This window comes from Mastomys coucha, unplaced genomic scaffold, assembly GCF_008632895.1.
Source record: "Mastomys coucha isolate ucsf_1 unplaced genomic scaffold, UCSF_Mcou_1 pScaffold21, whole genome shotgun sequence".
In the NCBI taxonomy this organism is placed as follows: domain Eukaryota; kingdom Metazoa; phylum Chordata; class Mammalia; order Rodentia; family Muridae; genus Mastomys; species Mastomys coucha.
In genome coordinates this window covers 46554881-46573408 of record NW_022196904.1, presented here as the reverse complement: position 1 = coordinate 46573408, position 18528 = coordinate 46554881, and the positions used below count along the sequence as shown (strand labels likewise).

Below are 18528 nucleotides of genomic sequence, written 5' to 3'. Positions count from 1 at the left end.
TTCGTTCCCTCACTGATACCAGAATCTTTGTGATTCTTACAAAAGCTGAAGATCAGCAGAGACATTCAGCCTTGTGGATCAAACAACTATTGTACTCTTGGACTTTCTGTTGGAAGATAGCCATTGTTATAAGAGTCAGACCAAATCCTGTAAGCCACTCTAACAAACCCTGTTTTTATTCTGATAGATTAATTCTATCAGTTCTGTTTCTCTAGAGAACCCAGACTAGATCACTCAGCAATGACATATCTCATCAATTCTATCTCATATCAACATACTGAAATTTAAATATTCACTCAGAGCTAACATACACCCATTCAATCACAAATGTACCCAAAGACATTTATGTGCATTCACATTCACAAACATGCTACCAGTTAAGTACACTCACAAGTTCTTTGATAGTCACACATACTCTTATGCACATCGAAATATCCACCCCACTTCCTCAAGTAACATTTGCCATTGACAGTCAGAACACCAGCATTAGATCCTAGTTGGAAATAAAGACTATTCAGATTAATACTAAAGACTGAGATAACATGCTTGAATGGGTTGAACTCAGAGCAAATGAATGATTCTCAGAAGAGAAAAGGTCATGAAGTGATGGAGACTACACGAAGACAGATGCAAAGACTACCAGTGAGGTCTGCAGCACCAGACTGACAACAAAAGGAAAAGGGAGATGTTCCTTTAGAGCTCAGTGAGGAGCATGGCTCTGTGGACAACCTGCCTGAGGATTTCTAATCTCCAGAACTCTAAGGAAACAACATTAGAGGCTGACTAGTTCCCCTACATACACCTCCCCCAACGCCCACCTCCCAAGTCACACGTTAAAGTGCTAATGCTAGTATCTCAAAATGTGATCTTGTTTGGAAATGGAGTCATTGAAGATGTAAATTAGATTGGCTGAGGTTAACTGGCATTCTTGTAAAAAGTAAATCTGAAACACATGCACATAAACATACATGTACAGAGGAAATCATGTGAAAGAGAAGATACAGACTAGGGATGTGCCAAAAACTGCCAAGTAAACCACCAATGCTAGAGAAGCCTAGAACAGATTCTCCCTGGTAGTCTGAGAAGGAACTAACCCTGCCAGGACTTTGTTGTTTACTATACCTTGTTTATAACGCCTTGGTACAGCAGACCCAGGAAACTTATTACACTAGTCCTTACACGCGTGATTCACATTCTAACATCCAGACTCACCCACAAACACACAAATATGAGAGATTTACACCCATATATCCATGCTGAGGTTCTGTGGCCCATAATTATTCATTTCATACATGGCTTATCTGTTGTTCCGCTTTCCACTAACATTCGAAGCAGTCCACACAAAGTCTTGGTGGCCTCGCTCTGCATGATGTCAGCATGAACTCCAACAGAGAGACATAAAGTTTGTAATAAGTTAATAACGCTGGTCAGCATCATCGCTGTGGGGTGAATGTTCCTTTCACCTTGTTCTGCTTCTGAAAAGGAGGATGGTAATAAGAAGTAACAATCCCAAATACAATTGTTTATGAATATCATTTAAGGTGTTTAATATCACATTCTTTTTTCTTTTTAAAAACTTGAACATATTTTATTGTAGTTCTAGGTTCACAGTAAAATTTAGAAGGTACACAAATCTAACAAACTGGTTTTTTAGAATTTAGAAAAGGTGGCTACCTGAGCTCAGTACTGATAGATGACTTAGTTGTGTTTTAATATTAGAAAGGGAAACATCCTCATAAGAAAAGGTGAAACTTAGAATTTATTCTCTTTTTCCCTTTCTTTTTTTCCCTAAGACACAGAATCTCATGGTTGCTCAGCCTAGCTCAAACTCCTGGATCCAAGACAGCCTGCTGTCTCAGCCTCTCACCACTGCATCTAGCTACCCCAATCATTTCTGTCCCTACCTTCCTTAAAAAACCTATAATGGGAGGTGGAGGATATGCAGGTACTCATAGTGTACAGAGACCAGAGGAAAACCTCAAGTGTCTTCTTTCTTCAGATAACACCCATTTTGATTTTATGCAACAGGGAGGGCTGATTAGGCTAGCACGTCTGGCCAGTGAGTCTGAGACCAACTAGAGTTCAGATTACAAGCATGTGTATCACTGCACCAGATCTTAACTGGGGATCTAACTCAGGTCCTACTGTTGGGCAATAATAAGGACTTTTATGAACTGAGCCATCTATTCCACCATAAAAAAGAGACTTTAGAGTAACATTCTGTTTAAGCAACCTTACTATAGAATTCAGAAGTAAAGAAATGATTGCAAAGTTTCCCTTCTTAAGAAAGACAACTTATCAAAGGTCTAAGAGCTACAATCTGAGTGAAGGCAATTGACAGACCACTTGCGGAGCCAGCCAGTCTATCTGTGGGACAAGGAGGCCACAACTGTCACATATCCACCTCTTCCCTGGCTCTAATTCTATAACGAGGAATACCCCAGACACAGCTACAAACATGTGGTCCAGAGGTACACACTATAGCTCGGATCCACTTCCAAATTTTTTGTGTTGCTAGATAGGTTGAAGTATTCTAAATCAAAGAATATGGAAGTGCTTAAAGATAGCAGGTGGGGCCATGCGTTGCAACTTGAAGCTGATGGAGAAAAAAGCAAAGGGTCCAGAACAATACAACATAACACTGAATCCACCATGCCACTTACTATCAGGCTTTGGGCAACCACACAAACCAATCAGAAGTAAGGCTAAGACCAGCAAGTTGGCTTTGTAGGTATAGGTACTTGCTACCACGCCTAAAAACCTCAATTTGCTCCCCAGAATCTACATAGTAAAAAGAGAGAAGTGATTCCCACAGTTGTCCACCCCCCCGCACCTCCCACACACACGCCTTTAATCCTAGCACTTGGGAGGCGGAGACAGGCAGATTTCTGAGTTTGAGGCACAGTTGTCTTCTAACCTACACAGATATGCTGTGGAACCTCAGTGCCTGAACTTCCAATAAATAAATAAATAAATAAATAAATAAATAAATAAATAAATAGGTTTTGGTTTTTTAAGAATCATCAGGTAGAGATACCTGCCATCAAGCCTGACAACCTAAGTTAAATCCCCTGAGACACGGTAGATAAAAGGAGAACTGACTTCCATAAGCTGTACTGTTAACTTTTAAATATGTAGATAAGTATGAATGTGAGTGTGGGCACATATGTACATGTACACACACAGACACACACTTTTCTCTCTCTTTTTTTTTTTTTTTGATTTTTCGAGACAGGGTTTCTCTGTATAGCCCTGGCTGTCCTGGAACTCACTCTGTAGACCAGGCTGGCCTCGAACTCAGAAATCTGCCTGCTTCTGCCTCCCAAGTGTTGGGATTATAGGCGTGAGCCACCAACGCCCGGCTCAGACACACACTTTTAAGATCAAATTTAAAAAGTTATGTTGCACAACCTCTCTTCCATCCTACTCTGACAAGGGGATCAGGAAGTAAAGGTTAAGATACAACAGGTTGTCTGGGTTACCAGATGTAGAGCCCCAGCATGCAGCTATACCAGAACCTTTGAAGTGCAGCCAGAGAAATGTCTTCAGATGAATCCTGACTACTGTCTAACTTTCCAGAGGGAAATGATGGCTATCAAACACATGAACAATTTGCCCAGCTATCTTGAACTAAAAGACTTTGTGAGTCACCCACCGGAGTCATCCTCTGTGTCTGAATCCTCGGCAGAGGGCTGTGATGACACAGGCAACTCCACCAGCTTGAGGTCGTATTTTCCTTCTTTCCCCATCCTGTATGAGTTAGTGCTGCCTGTGTCCCACTGGACCCTGATCCAGCCATCCTCTCCCAGCTCACCAATTACCCGGCCTAGACCTGGGGGAGGCCCATCCTGAAAAAGTAAAAATACAAACCAGGTAAGAGAATGTGTGTCCTGTTCTGGACCCACCATACCTCCTGTATAAATTCTGTACACAGATTTTCCATCAGTCTCCTCCTGACTCAAACATACCAGAAAAAAAGTACAGATCTTATTATCTTTTTTTTTCCTTTGGTTTCTCTGTATAGCCCTGGCTATCCTGGAACTCACTCTGCAGACAAAGCTGGTCTCAAACTCAGAAATCCGCCCACCTCTGCCTTCATATTATCTTTAAATGCCATGAAATCACATGTTCATGTTCCTTTATCAAAGAAATACGAAGACATAGAGCGAATTCTCTCACTAGGGGACTTTGAACAAATGTATTAATGAGTGTCCTAGCAATGGAAGTGGTCTCTCCAGTGACCTGACTACTTCCTTAGACTGTGAACCTAGGTCCCATACCAATATTCTATCAACCATTTAGAAGGAAAAAAAGCTGTTGTTAGAATGCTATTACTTGATCTCAGACAATTCCACTTCTAAAAATACTGTGAAAAAACACATGCTTAGCAGTGTGGCTGAGAAAATCCCCATGACATCTTGGGAAGGACAATGTCTTTTACCTGTATTTTATTGTTCAGAAATCAGAAGCTAAGTCATCTATCAATCTTATAAGTCCTGAATTCAGGCAGTTACCTACTCTACCTTGCACTGACTGATACATAAGATGTGCTAAGATGTTAACGAAATCTCAATACCTGGTCACCCCACTTCCAATCTACCCCTCTCATGACCCTGGTTCCAATCTTCATCATAGCAGCCAGTTCTGGCCCTGAGACAGGGAGCTGAACAGGAGCAGTTTCCTTCCTTGTTTCTTCCAACACTGTAGCAGAGGCCCCCCGGGCAGAAGCATTCATGTCGTCCTCAACACTGTCACAAGTAGGACCTGTCAGAACATCAAACAACAGCTCAACCTATTTTTATTGTTTTTTTTAAATTGTGTCATTACTTATATGTAAACTATATGTCTAAATGTGGGTTTGTACATGTGGGTGCATGGTAACATGAGTCTGAAAGAGGATTTCAGAAGTCCTAGAGCTAGAGTTACAGGCAGTAACAGCTGCTCAAAATGTGAATGTCTCTGATGGGCATAGTGGCCCACACCTTTAAACCCAACACTGGAGGCAAAGGCAGATGGATCTCTTTAACTTCAAGGTCAGTCTAGGCTCCATAGTGAGCTCCAAAACAAGAAGATCAGAGAGAAAATAAAGAAAAAAAAAATTTAATGTCCCTAATGTTGTTCAGTTACAAACTCAACACATCTTACTACAGTTTTTTTTTTTTTTTTTAAGGAGAAAAAGTAAGTCACATTTCCCTAAAGGAACCAAAGCCAATTCCAACCTACCGATCAGCCTTAGGGCTGTCTGTGTGAGTGCCAGCGTGCCTGAGTTGAGCAGGAGGTCAAGGTTGTTTGCACCATGCTGCAGGGTGAGCATGCTGAGCATCACCAGAAGAAATCGAGCTTGTGGGATGGTACCCAGACTTGGTCCCGCCAGGTTCTCATTGGTAATGGTTTGTAGGGGAACAGGCTGGATACCTAACAAGCATTAACATTCATTTGAATTCCTTATTTCTAAGTACAATTACACACACAATCACATATACACTAGAGTTTGGTTATTAATTACTTATTCATTTCTGTATCTTTTTTTTAATTGAGTTTCCACATAATGTAGTTAGAGTTGACCTATTTTATTTTGTGATATTCCCATTATCTACATTCCACACACTGCTATCTCTGTCTTCAATATACAATACAAAGGGGGTAAATTAAGTTAGCTCAGTAACTTTAATTTAGTAATAAATTCTAGTACAATTTTCACCAGCACTCTATAGGTAAACCTCTGAAAATTGAAGCCCAGCCTGGTCTAAATATTGAGTTCCAGGCTGACAAAGGCTATAGTAAGATCCTGACTCTTAGTAACATCCAAAAATCAAAATGAAACAACAAAAAATTGCAAACAAATACCAATTTAAAAGTTTGGGGATGAGGGCTGGAGAGATGGCTCAGCGGTTAAGAGCACTTCAATTCCAAGCAACCACATGGTGGCTCACAACCATCTGTAATGAGATCTGATGCACTCTTCTGGTGTCTCTGAAGACAGCTACAGTGTACTCATATAAATAAAAATAAATATAAATAAATCTTTAAAAACAAAAGTTTGGAGATGAGCACCCCAAAGTTTGGCACTCCATATTATACAATAATACCCTAAAGTTTAAAAACAATATCATGATGTTTTCTAAACATCTTTGGCCATCTTTCACTTTACTACCAAACAACAAATCTTACTATTTCTCTACAGATACTCAAAATATCTAGAAGAACAGTATTACTTTAGGACACTGGCACACTAAAATATATGGTACAACACTCACAACAATGAATCAAAATTCAGAATATTTTGAGATTATTTACTCTGCCAAATTTTCAAAGTTCTGTTCTCAATCTTTAAAAAAAGGCTAAAAGCACCTAAGATTATTGATCTGATGAACAAACTTCCAAAGCAAAAAGTTACCTTTTTATACATTTATACAATTTATATTTAAAGTATATGGCACTGCTGTAATCACAGTCATTACCATAACATCAGTTTTACAATAGGGCCTTTAACTATCACTTTTTCTCTAGCTCACCCAGCTCTTTAAACTTTGCACTTGCATCCATCAGAACAGATCGAATATTCTGAACTGCCCAGGCATACAGCTTGCCAAAAGTCACTTCCAGCAGCATCCGATTAAATGGTGGGATCAAATCCACATCCCTCAAACAGTCTGTAAGTGGTTCCCTTTCAAAGAGAAAAACAGAATTTGACTTGGGACATTGCCAGACTTTTAACTCCAAAATTAGTGTGTTGTCAAGATTCCCATATTGAGAAAAATTTTATAAAGCTTTACCCTATATCAATTCCTTCAGGAATAAGTCTTTGCCATCCACAAAACATAGCATACTGCACAGAAGGAAGTAAAAAACTTTTGGCTGCCAGTTTCAGAATTGAATCTATCCCTTCCAGACGAACCTCTGCTCTCTCCAACTGCAAAATAGCAATATTTATAGTCAGTGCTCTATCTGACTCAACGCAAAGAACTGTGCCACAGAAAGTCTTACCTGTTTCAGCAGGCACTTCCGCATTTTTTCCACATCTACTGGCTCTTCTTTAAGGGCAAACTCAACAATTGTATTGAGGAGTGCAGACTGTGGGTAAAGGCCCTGCACATTTTGCTTTAACCACTTATATTTATGAACCCCTGTAACTGTATTCAATAATGGTTGCCATTTATCCTAACAAAAAAGAACAATATAAACCATTAGTTTACCCTATTACTGTGTACTATAAAAGTTCTTTGAATATAAACAAGATACCAATAGTTCTGTTGTCTGTTCACTAGGACTAGAACCCAAACCACTGTAACACAAGCTTGGAAACCACTTTGTCACTGATATTACTTTTAAAAATATTAATAGTCTCAGGAACCAATAGTTTCTGAAGCAAATAGGAAAATGAATGAATAATAAAAAAATAAAAGGAAAAAAAAAAAAGATGCAATGCAGAGCCAAAAACAAAAGGAAATAGTTTTCCAACAGTGTGACTAGCCAGAACACTGTCAGCTAAGTTTATTAAGCACTCTGGGACCATACTTGTAATAGCAACACACCATACTCACTACCCTACAGGTGCTTAGTACAACAGCATGATACCAGATTCATTTGTATGCAGTGTTTCTACAAGGCAATCTAAGAATCACAGAATATACTTCACCTTGGGAGACTTCATGGAAATAGGTCTTTTGTCTACATTTATAGGACTATGAGGTAAAACACAAGCTTCTTCTAAATCACTCTCTTCGTTACCAATTTTTTCTTCACCATCAGTAGATTCTGGTTTCTTAGGAACTGTAATTAAAAACATAAAAATCATTTATATAACATTTAACTAAGAAATACTTTAATTTGCAAGAATGAGTAAGTTGGGGTTTTTATCATCTTGACCAAAGGCAGAGTTTATCTGAAAAGAGGGAACCACAACCGAGAAGATGCCTCCCAAGACTGGCCTATGGACAACCATTGGGGCATTCTTTTAATAAGTGACTGATGTGGGAGATCCCAGACCATACCATCCTGGGATGGTAGTCCTGGAATCTACAAAATAATGAGCTGAGCAAGTCATGAGAAGCAAGTCAGTAATCAGCACTCATCCATTGCCACTGTTTGAGTTCCTCTCTAGATTCCACTTGGAGTTCCTGTCCTGACTTCCCTCTGTGATGAAGTATAATCTGAAAGTTGTAAGATGAAATAAACCCTTTCCTCTCCAAATTGCTTCTGGCCATAGTGTTTTATCACAACAGCAGAACAACAAAGAAGGTTAGATATTTTCTTTTTAAAAAGCATCAAACAGTACCATCAACTGTAATGCTCAAATGACAAAAGTAAAAACTATCACAGTGCATCTCTCATGGCATCTGGAAACAACACTCTGCCGTATTATGTCAGGGACAGAAGAAGTGAGACACTACAACAGAGAAGAGCCCTCATGAAGAGTGAGCCTCTCCTTAAGAGCAAGGGTGAATAAGTTTTTGAGGCCATTCATTTCTTTGTAAATGCACAACACTACAGTTTCTATAGCACAAAACATAGCTATGGATAACATGAATATAAATAGATTGAGGCAGAAAGGAACTGGTGCTAGAGCTCAACAAGAAAGGCATATGCTGCCAACCCTGATGCTGGGAGTTTAATCCCTAGAACACATGTGGGGTAGGAAAGAAGAGACTCTTGCAAGCTGTCCTCCCACCTTCACAAATGTGTCATGGTATTTGAGTCACACATAATAATTTTTTTAATTATACTTTAATTTAAGCAAGTTGCAATTTAAATTTTATGAAATTTCATATGTTAAAATATTATCCTTTTTTCTGACTTCTTACAATTTAAAATTGGAAACAGCCAGTCTTAGCATATAAACAGGGCAAAGATAGCAACAGGCCCCATTTGGCCTCCAGTCTCTGCTTGTCCTTGCACGATTCTTAAGCATCAGTGAATAAATAAACTGCATCATTTAATTTTGCTCTGGGGCATCGGAATCCAAGTAACTGGTGTCAATCACATAAGTCCTACCTGCTTACTGGTTCTTACAGTCATCAACAGAAACCTTGGACATTGTCTTGGTCAGGATTTCTATTCCTGCACAAACATCATGACCAAGAAGCAAGTTGGGGGCACTGGTTCCTTCCAGTCAGTCTGGGCCAGTGCCCTGAGCAGACCTTAGGTGCAATTCTGAACAACACTCAGTATCTTTTCACAAATCCAGCTCTACAAAGGATAATAGATGGAAAACACCAACATAAGGGGTAAAACTACACCCTAGAAGCAGCAAGAAAGTAGTCTTCCAATAAATCCACACAAACCTAATTCCACCTCTTGCAACAGAAACAACAGGAAGTAACAATTACTTTTTCTTAATATCTTAAAAATATTACCAACATATCCTAATTGATTGAAGTCCAAAAATATGAGGAATTAGAAATGTATTGACTGTCATCCAATGGTCTCTCTAATTTGGTAATTGGAGAAATATGTCCAATATTGTACAATCCATATACACTTTCTGCTTGTTTGTATGTGACAGTGTCTTGCTGTGTACCACATAATGGTCTTGAAATCATGCTTTCTCCTATTTAAGCCTCTCTATTAGTAGTATTGTTTATTTGATGTTTTTACACTATACTATGGTTTTCAGAACAGCTTACATATTTCAAAAGTATTTATACAGCCAAAAGAAACTGAGACAATTAACTTGGGAGGTGGCTTGTAAGAGAACAGCAAAGAGTGAGACTAAATGCTTTGCTTGTTGACGTTTGTAACTATTGTATCAAGTTTGAAGAAGAGGACTTTATAAGTTACTCTTTCTCTGAGATGAATGCTTTTCCAAATTATCTCAGCTAATGAACCAAATTCTTACCTTCATCTAATGTCTGTGCCACCCTCCAAGCAGAACCATTATTCATTGAAACAGTTGATGAATGACTTTATGGAGAGACCATCTTAATACACACACCATTTCATAAATGAATGTAACCTGTTCTCTGTAGGCTGAGAACAAAGATACTCACTCAAGTCAAATAGCTTTGACCATAGTAGGAAATTTGTATCCAAAAATTCATGCCTACAATTCATTCCTTGTTGCAGCAGAACTATCAACTCTCAGCTTAGCTACTGTGGAGGCAAAATCCTTAGGTGATATGAGGGTCATTGAAGTTCAGCCTTATTACAATGAACTCCAATGTCTAAAAATTGTTTTTATTTTGGGCTTGTACCACAGTAAGAGCCAAGATTTTAAGGTCTACTAAAACCAAAACAAAGAAACAAAAAGACTTTATCTATTTATCTATTTATGTTCATTTTAAAGAAATACTAGTAGTGATGTATTATTTTAAAATATACAGTTAATATGTTTGGAGTTATTTCAAATTTATGTTGAGACAAATGTATGTATTTTCAGTATTGCTGTAGGCAAGCACCTACATAAGACTGTTCAATTGATTGTAGTTTTATATCAAACAATGTTCATAATACTCATTTTTACTGTTACAATATTTTATAAATTTTAAAGAATATGACAAAATTAAAAAAAGAAAGGTACTGCAGGTATTGAAAGGGGGTCTCTGAGAGGAGTTGGGGTACAAAAGGGAAACAAGAATGTTATGTAATTCTATTTACTTAAAATATGTTCTTAAATGTTAACAAACTCAGATAAATTGAAATCATGTGTCTTTTCTTATCATAATGCAATAAAACTTAAATCAAAAAAATTTAAAAATTTAAAAAAAAAAAAGCGAGCTGGGGAGGAAAGGGTTTATTCAGCTTACACTTCCACACTGCTGTTCATCACCAAAGGAAGTCAGGACTGGAACTCAAGCAGGTCAGGGAGCAGGAGCCGATGCAGAGGCCATGGAGGGATGTTCCTTACTGGCTTGCTTCCCCTGGCCTCCTTTCTTATAGAACTCAAGACCTCCAGCCCAGGGATGGCACCACCCACAAGGGGCCCTACTCCCTTGATCACTAATTGAGAAAATGCCTTACAACTGGGTCTCATGGAGGCACTTCCCCAACTGAAGCTCCCTTCTCTGTGATAACTCCAGCTTGTGTCAAGTTGACACACAAAACCAGCCAGTACAGACACCAAAGTTCAAGAAAGTTTTCCTGGTAGACAATAGCACTTCAAGAACTAAGAAGGTCCACATGGCATCCCACAGCAAGGATGCACTGGAAGCTGTGCCTGGTTTGCTCTCATCTACCTCATATATATCCTCCCCTTGGTTAATACTCTTTTGTACCCTTCTGCAGTAATAAATCATAACTGTCAGCATAAGTTCATATTATCAAGTCTGACAGTGTACTGAGGACATGGCTCAATTCCAGTATCATTACCCATGTCTACAGGTTAATTTCTTTAAAAGTGAGCTGGGATACAGAGGGAAAGGAAAGAAAGAGAGGGCAAAGAAAGAGGAAGGGAAAGAAAGACAGACAATGGGGAAAAGAAAAGGGCAGAAGAGAAAGGGATTGGGAAAGGGAAGGAGGAAAAGGGAGAGGTTAGTAGGAAAAAGGGGGTAGAAGGGAATGAAAAAGGAATGGGAGGTAGAGAAGAGGAAAGGGATAAGAAGGGCAGAGAAAAAGGAAAGGAGGAAAGAAAGTAAAAGAAGAAGAAAGAAAGGAAAGGAAACCAGCTTCTAACATTACATAGTAAATCTAGACACACACACAAGGAAGTCAGGGTCGAGAGACATGGGGTAACTGAGTTTGAGACAGTCCTGAGATCTAGCTATGACCTCACTTTCAATAGTGTCAATACCTGTGGTTAACTGTGATCTAGAAATACTTGTATTTGTCTTGAGTTTGAGGAAAGAATGACTAAATTCAGGTAAGGCCACGATATATATATCAACAGTTATTACTATTCTGCTTTATTATTACAGTCATCTGATACTGAGCCCAATTTATTGCACTTGGTACTACCTGCAGTTCTGAGCACCCACTGAAGGTCCACAAAACTGCAGGTAGTACCCAGCACAATAAGATAGAGGGAAGCTATTTTACTCAGTACTTCAAAACAACAACAAAACATTTTCTTACAAAAGTGGCAATATCAAATCATAAGATGAAATATTCCAATAATTTCATTATCAGGACAATGTTATGAATTTTTCTTATCAACTTACTAAAATAATCAAAACTGTTGCATTCAATCACAAATATACATAAATACTATGACAATACATGGAAATGACACAGGCATTTTGATACATGCCAGTATCAAAAACTTCCCTCTGAAGTCACAGACTCATCCAAAGGTTTAGAAAGTATACACTGTAACAATATATTCTAACTTTTTACATTATTACCTCTCTTTTTCCTTCTTTCTCGAATGATCTTCTGAGCTATCCTCCTCCAACGGGGTAATGAGCCTAACAGCTTAAACTTAGACATTATAGAGAGGTCACTACAAACAGCAGGCCTCAATTCATTGAAGAGAAATCTCAAGCGTTCAATGACAGGAGCACACACCTCCTTGTAGGAACGACCCTGTTCTTGATGAGTCTGCCAAAGTAAATAGGGAAATGGACTTAACAAGAAGTATTTTGGCAAATGTCTACACAGCACAGAAAAAGAATTAAAATCCGTTCACCTTAATGAGTGAGCATTTTGCTTGGTAGACAACTCTACATACATCCACCACAGATTTAGGCAATGTTCTGTGCTTTACTTGCTCAATACCAAGTGTACCTACATGAACTAAAGATAATGCCACGTGACCTGTAAAAGACATTTTGTGAAAGGGCAAGGTAGGAATTAATGCATTATACATGCCACTTGAAAGGTCTACAATGTAATTAAAACACATGAATACTGAGGTCTGTACCTAAATCTTCATGTTTTAGGAGGCAGCATAAGAGAAGACGGCCAACCTCTTCCACGGGATGCTCAGGAGGAAACGTGATAGGTGTGGTCAAGTGACACTGTCTACAGTACCTTTCAATTTGACACAGAAAGTCCTGTAAGAAGGGTCAGAGGTAAACTCAGAGCCATAAGTAAATCTTCACAAAATCCAACATGCCACAGCTTTTACCCAACAGGTGATCTATATCTCACTTTTATGAATGCAGAATCAATTTATCACCTCAATACCAAATCTCCAAATAACACACAAAGATGTGCTGTGTTGAAGATACAGAATGCTAAGTCAGAAGAATCTAGCTCACCTTCACATTGTAGTCCTGGATGTTATTGTCTGCAATGGCTTGCAGGAATGCCTGAGAATGATCACCCAAGGCCCATCTATGAGAACACAGTCGGGACTTGCTGATGGGTGTGCCCCCAGGAGAGCTACAGTGGTCCTCATCTTTCTCTTCATTGTAACTGTAGTGAATCTGGCTGGTCTGTAGACCCCCAGAGAAAATCGATGACTGCAGCCATTCTAGAAAATGTATTAAGTATTCATTAAAGAGAAACTGAACTTCAGAAATAAACACACACAAAAATTAAAATCCTGAACTGAATACTCAATTTCAAAAAGGAAATCCAACACCATTCTTAAGTTACTAACATACTTACATTCTCTATACTAGACATTTCTGATTGTCTATTATAACTAAGGATGATGTGATGGTTAGTTTGAGCGAACCATCATCTTGACACAATGTAGAACCACTTGAGAAGAGACTTCCTAGAAAAGACTGTCTAGATCAGATGGACCCTTTAACATTTGTGGCAGATTCCTTCACTGCAGCTACTGACCTGGGAAGACCTAGGCTCATGAGTGACACCATTCTCAGGATGTGGGACTTGGACTGAAATTGCAGACAGTGAGTTGTGTAGTAAGCATAAATTTATTCATTTTCTCTCTGCTTTCAACTGTGTGAGTGATTAGCTACTTCAGGTTCCTGCCTTGACTTTCCTACAATGATGGACTGCAACCTGCAATTGTAACCCTATAAGACTTTTCTTACCCTCAAGGTTGTGTCAAGGTGTTTTATCTGACAACAGGAACAGAACTAAGATGCATGACACTAGAACCCAGTGCAGGCTTCACAAGTGTGTGTGCTCTGATTTAGAGACGGCTCCAACATGTCCCCAAAAGATTCTTACATTGGGAGTTTGGTCCCCAATATTGTGGTGCTAGGATGTGTCAAGACCTGTAAGATGTGGGCCCAGTGGGAGGCCCTCAGAGGTAGGTCACTGTGGCTGTGCCCATGGAAGAAATAGTGCCTAGAGGACCCTGATTAGTCATAGAGAACAATTGCTATAAAAGCCTAAACTTCATTCCTAAATCACACTTGGACTGTCTGTATTATCAGCTGGTCTCATTCACCATGTATAATGTAGCCAAATGGGCCTGCCAGCCATGCTACTTGGATTTATTTAGGATTTGTTAAGGTAACACACCATCTGAAGACTCAGATAACATACTTTCACATGGGTAAGCAACAAAAGCTCCCCTTACACAGTTAAGCACTCAACACCAGTAGTGAAGGGAAGACAGCTAAAAGATATCAAGGGCAAGAAGGCAGAAAAATCACTACTATACAAAAGGAAGAGGCAGTGACAACTGAGCATTCTGAGTTCTAGACTAAGACAAAGATGCTGAAATGCAGATAAGAAACAGCAAGCCTGAAAGGTTTCTATAAAGACAATCTTCAATGTGGATTGTTCATAAAACTAAAGAAGCAAGACAATATTTTAACAAACCCACAATCATCAAAAAAAAAAAAAAAAAAAAAAAAAAAAAAAAAAAACCCAACTTACTAATGGGAAAGCAAAAGACTGGAAAGGAGAGCTATGTGTACTGAACCGTGTGTGATGTGGGATCAGGTAAGTCTGACAGGAATACACCTTTTTATTGTGGCAATTAGGAGTATTAATTATAGTTGTTTATGTCTCACTGGATGAAACCCCATTAGAAAATTACTGGCACACACATCACTGTAGGTTTTCATTGAAGACTTAGTTTGTCAGTAAATCTACTGTAGTCTGTTAATCACTCCAGCAATCAAATTTGGGATGCTTTCAGTGCTCTTATTGGATATCTAAATTTGAAGTACTAGGGAACTTTCACAAATGGCTATCTATTTCAATTCTTCTAAAACACAGGCTGAGCTGACCCTAATTACCTTGCTCTATGGAAAAAATTAGCAAGCACCCTTTATCCCCCAAAGACAAGCTTCTGACCTGGCAGTAGGAAGGGCTCCTCCTGCAAAATTGCACAGTGCCCTCCATTCCTCTAACCCTAGAGTCTTCAAGCCCCTCCTTTGCTGACTTATGTGAAACTCATCCTCCATTACTATGACAAGTCTTAGGGAGGAATACAAGTAGTATAGTCTAGTTCACAGGCAACTTAGCAGGCACGGAGGCTATCTTGCCATCTCCAGACATCCACTCTAAAGGTTCCTGCCCTCCTCAGCATGTTCTTCCCATTAGGCATTTCTATCCAAAGTACTGTACCATAAAACTGGTTAACAAAAAATAATTTTTTTCTTACTGGCGCATTCAACCTCCACAGGAGATAATGGTGTGCTCATTGCTAAATAGGAAGCATGCAATCCAAGAAGTAGGCCCAGGTTCCTCTCTGTGTCAATCAGAGGTGAAGACAAACTTCCAAGATCTGGTATGGTAACAACTTCTTGGTCAGGCTGCAAAAATTAATTTGTTGGTTCAGAAAACAAAATTAATTAAAATTACAACATCCAAAAAGACCAGCAGCTTATGTGCCTCAGATCTTCTATCACGATCAGAGCAAAAAGGTGCTAAAGTTACTTGTTACTACATCCTGTAATGAGTTTATTTTAGAGTAAACAATTAACAGCATATAAAACACTAGAGAGCAAACAGGAGAAAACAGTTCTGGGGCATAAAAGAGGAGAAGCATCATTAAATGACTGAACTAGAATATTCCCTTCAAAAATCCAACACATATTTCAAAATGGCTATGTGTTATGTTTCAGGAAAGGACAAAGAAACACTGAGAAATGTGAGAAACAGTGAGAAATGACAGCAGTAAACATAACAGCATAATATAATAGAATAGTAAGCTGTGGCCACACATGTTCAGTCATGAAACCAGTCATTCTGTGTAGGAAAAAAAAAATCAAGTATACTACATAAACTTTCTGGTCAACTCAGACAATGCATGAAGTTCATTTTCCCTTTCATAAATAAAATAGATTAAGCCTCATTTATGGTATTTGCTGACTTTTTTTACCTCTGGATGTCTGGAAGGTCAATTCAAATATATAAACTCCAATATTCATTAATTTTCAACAAGGACATATTTCTTTCTAAAGAACTACAGTTCTACAGCTTTTTTGTATGACAGCAAGCTTTTCTAAATATTTATGTGCCAGGCAGTGATGGCCCACACCTTTAATCCCAGCAATTAGGAGGAAAAGACAGGTGGAGCTCACTGAGTTTGAAGCCAGCCTGTCGTACAGATTGAGTTCCAAGACAGCCAGGGTAACACAAAGAGAAACCCTGTTTCAGGGGCAGGCCTTTGGTGGGGGAGGCAGGGGGTGGATTCTAAATTGACAAACTGTAAGGCCAAAGTTTAATGTCTTTTTTTTTTTTTTTGGAACATTTCTCTATTTCTGGCATGATGTTAATTCTTCAAAACTTGTATATAATAAACCTTCACACATAAAATACAAATTCATTTACCAAAAATATCCTAAACCAACATAAACATTTTATGTCCAACTATTAGTATAGGTAGGTAAAAAGTCATACCATAACAGGCACATAAGAAGGGCACCTCCTCTATTTCACATAAAGCAGGCACACAGCCTCACCTCCAAATACTGGCCAACACAGAAGGCATGCATGGATTCCTGTGTGTCTTCAAACTGCAAAGCTGCTTCCAAAGCTACCACTGGATCTTCCCCTGCAAACTGAGCTAAAACAAAAAGGGAAACAGCAGAATGAGTTCAATGCAGTTTGTTCAGACAGCTCTAGTAGACAGACAGCAGACAGGAAGTGAGTCTGAGTCACTGGCATGGAAGAATCTGCTACTCTCCCAGGCTTGCCTGAGGCAACTCAGAACAAGTTCTTCAAAGTACTAGAAAATAAAAATGCATGATGGGAGGCTGGGCGCCTGCCTTTAATCCCAGCATTTGGAAAACAGAGATAGGCAGATCTTTGAGTATAAGGCCAGCCTGGTCTACAAGAATTCCAAGAAGCCAGAGCTACACAGAGAAAAGTTGTATCTCAAAAAAATAAAACAATCAACAAGAAGAAAAGCATGATGATGCTTTAGAAATTCTTCAACTTGAACCTAAACTTGTTGTGAAGACAGAACCAAAATCCCAGATTTTGTTAAACCTAGGGCTAAATTTAAGAAATTATTCATAAACTGTGGACTTTACTTAAAATCATAGATACTGTAATTTTTAACTATGGAATGAAAAGTGAAGCCTTACCCAGTATACTATTTCCTGTTAATGATTGTGTCTGAAAGTCTTTTATATCATATACTTTTCCATCAATTACAGTCCAGAAGCCACCATCTTTATTGTGATTCTCCAAATCAGCTTTGCGTATTAGTGTTACCTCCTCATTATTTCTACAGTTCTGACCAGTGAAAAATGACTCTATGGAAAAAGAGACCAAACATCAGTCATCAGATCAAATGTCCCAACTTTAAAACACAATATAGATGAAAACTTGAGGAGGAAAAGACCTTTTATTTTGCATGTTTATGGTGTGTTGTGTGCATGTTTGCACATATGTATGACCACATGTGTAGGTATGTACTTATCCATGGATGCATAGGTGTAAGATAGCCAGAGGTGAATTATGTTGTCTGTTGTCTTCTCAGATCAAAATCGGCCAAGTTTATTACTTATTGCTGAGTCTGGAGCTACTTTGACTAGTTTAACTAGTCAGATTACCCAGATGGTTCCCAAATCCATCTCCAAGAAGTTGGGGTTACACCCACCACGAGCTTTTTTTTAGGGTTTTGATTTTTCTTTCTTTTCTTTTTGGGTTTGAGACAGGCTTATATCACTATATAGCCTTGGCTGGCCTCAAACTCAGATCTCTGCCTCTCAAGTATGGGGGATTAAAGATATGCACCTTCACATCTGGCTCCCACCAGGCTTTTTTAAATGTGAATGATGGAGATCCAAACTTCATCCTTATACTTGCACAGCAAATACTTTATCCCCTGAATTATCCCTCCTCTCAGGCACAATGAACAATGAAAAAGATTGAGAAATTAATGACATTAATGTTCATTTTTGTTCATTAGAAAACAGAGTGAGAAGAAAAAAAAAATCTTCAAGAAATAAAGCCAAAGGCTTATTGGATGCAAAGTATATAATTACTTTAAAAAGAAGAAAAATATAAATAAGACTTGAGTTGGCACTTTGCAAAGAGAATGCTCACCTGGTTAACACACATGCAGAAGCATATTAAATTTGAACAATAATCTGAAAAAAGCTTTATAAAAATTAGGGTATAATTCAGTAGTAAAAGCAAGATCCTGGTTTTCATCCTTAGCACCAAAAACAGAGGGAGGAAAAAAAGGAAGCCACAGCAAGATACAGCAGTATATCCACCAAAAGATACAGCAGTATATCCACCAAAAGATACAGCAGTATATCC

General features: G+C 38.6%; 1 protein-coding gene across 3 annotated transcripts in view; it reads right to left on the bottom strand.

Moving 5' to 3' along the window:
* Positions 1 to 18528, bottom strand: part of Herc2 (HECT and RLD domain containing E3 ubiquitin protein ligase 2) — a 167710-nt gene that overhangs the window by 81151 nt on the left and 68031 nt on the right. For all 3 annotated transcript variants that reach the window (XM_031386820.1, XM_031386821.1, XM_031386822.1), the window contains 15 exons: positions 17343 to 17513; positions 16716 to 16819; positions 15413 to 15563; positions 13137 to 13351; positions 12797 to 12929; positions 12563 to 12690; positions 12279 to 12474; positions 7640 to 7773; positions 6988 to 7161; positions 6777 to 6913; positions 6516 to 6667; positions 5224 to 5415; positions 4577 to 4764; positions 3656 to 3848; positions 1293 to 1475 (listed from right to left, as the gene is read on the bottom strand). In XM_031386820.1, the coding sequence (XP_031242680.1) occupies positions 1293 to 1475; positions 3656 to 3848; positions 4577 to 4764; positions 5224 to 5415; positions 6516 to 6667; positions 6777 to 6913; positions 6988 to 7161; positions 7640 to 7773; positions 12279 to 12474; positions 12563 to 12690; positions 12797 to 12929; positions 13137 to 13351; positions 15413 to 15563; positions 16716 to 16819; positions 17343 to 17513 (2451 nt within the window). The remainder of the gene's footprint in view (positions 1 to 1292; positions 1476 to 3655; positions 3849 to 4576; positions 4765 to 5223; positions 5416 to 6515; positions 6668 to 6776; positions 6914 to 6987; positions 7162 to 7639; positions 7774 to 12278; positions 12475 to 12562; positions 12691 to 12796; positions 12930 to 13136; positions 13352 to 15412; positions 15564 to 16715; positions 16820 to 17342; positions 17514 to 18528) is intronic.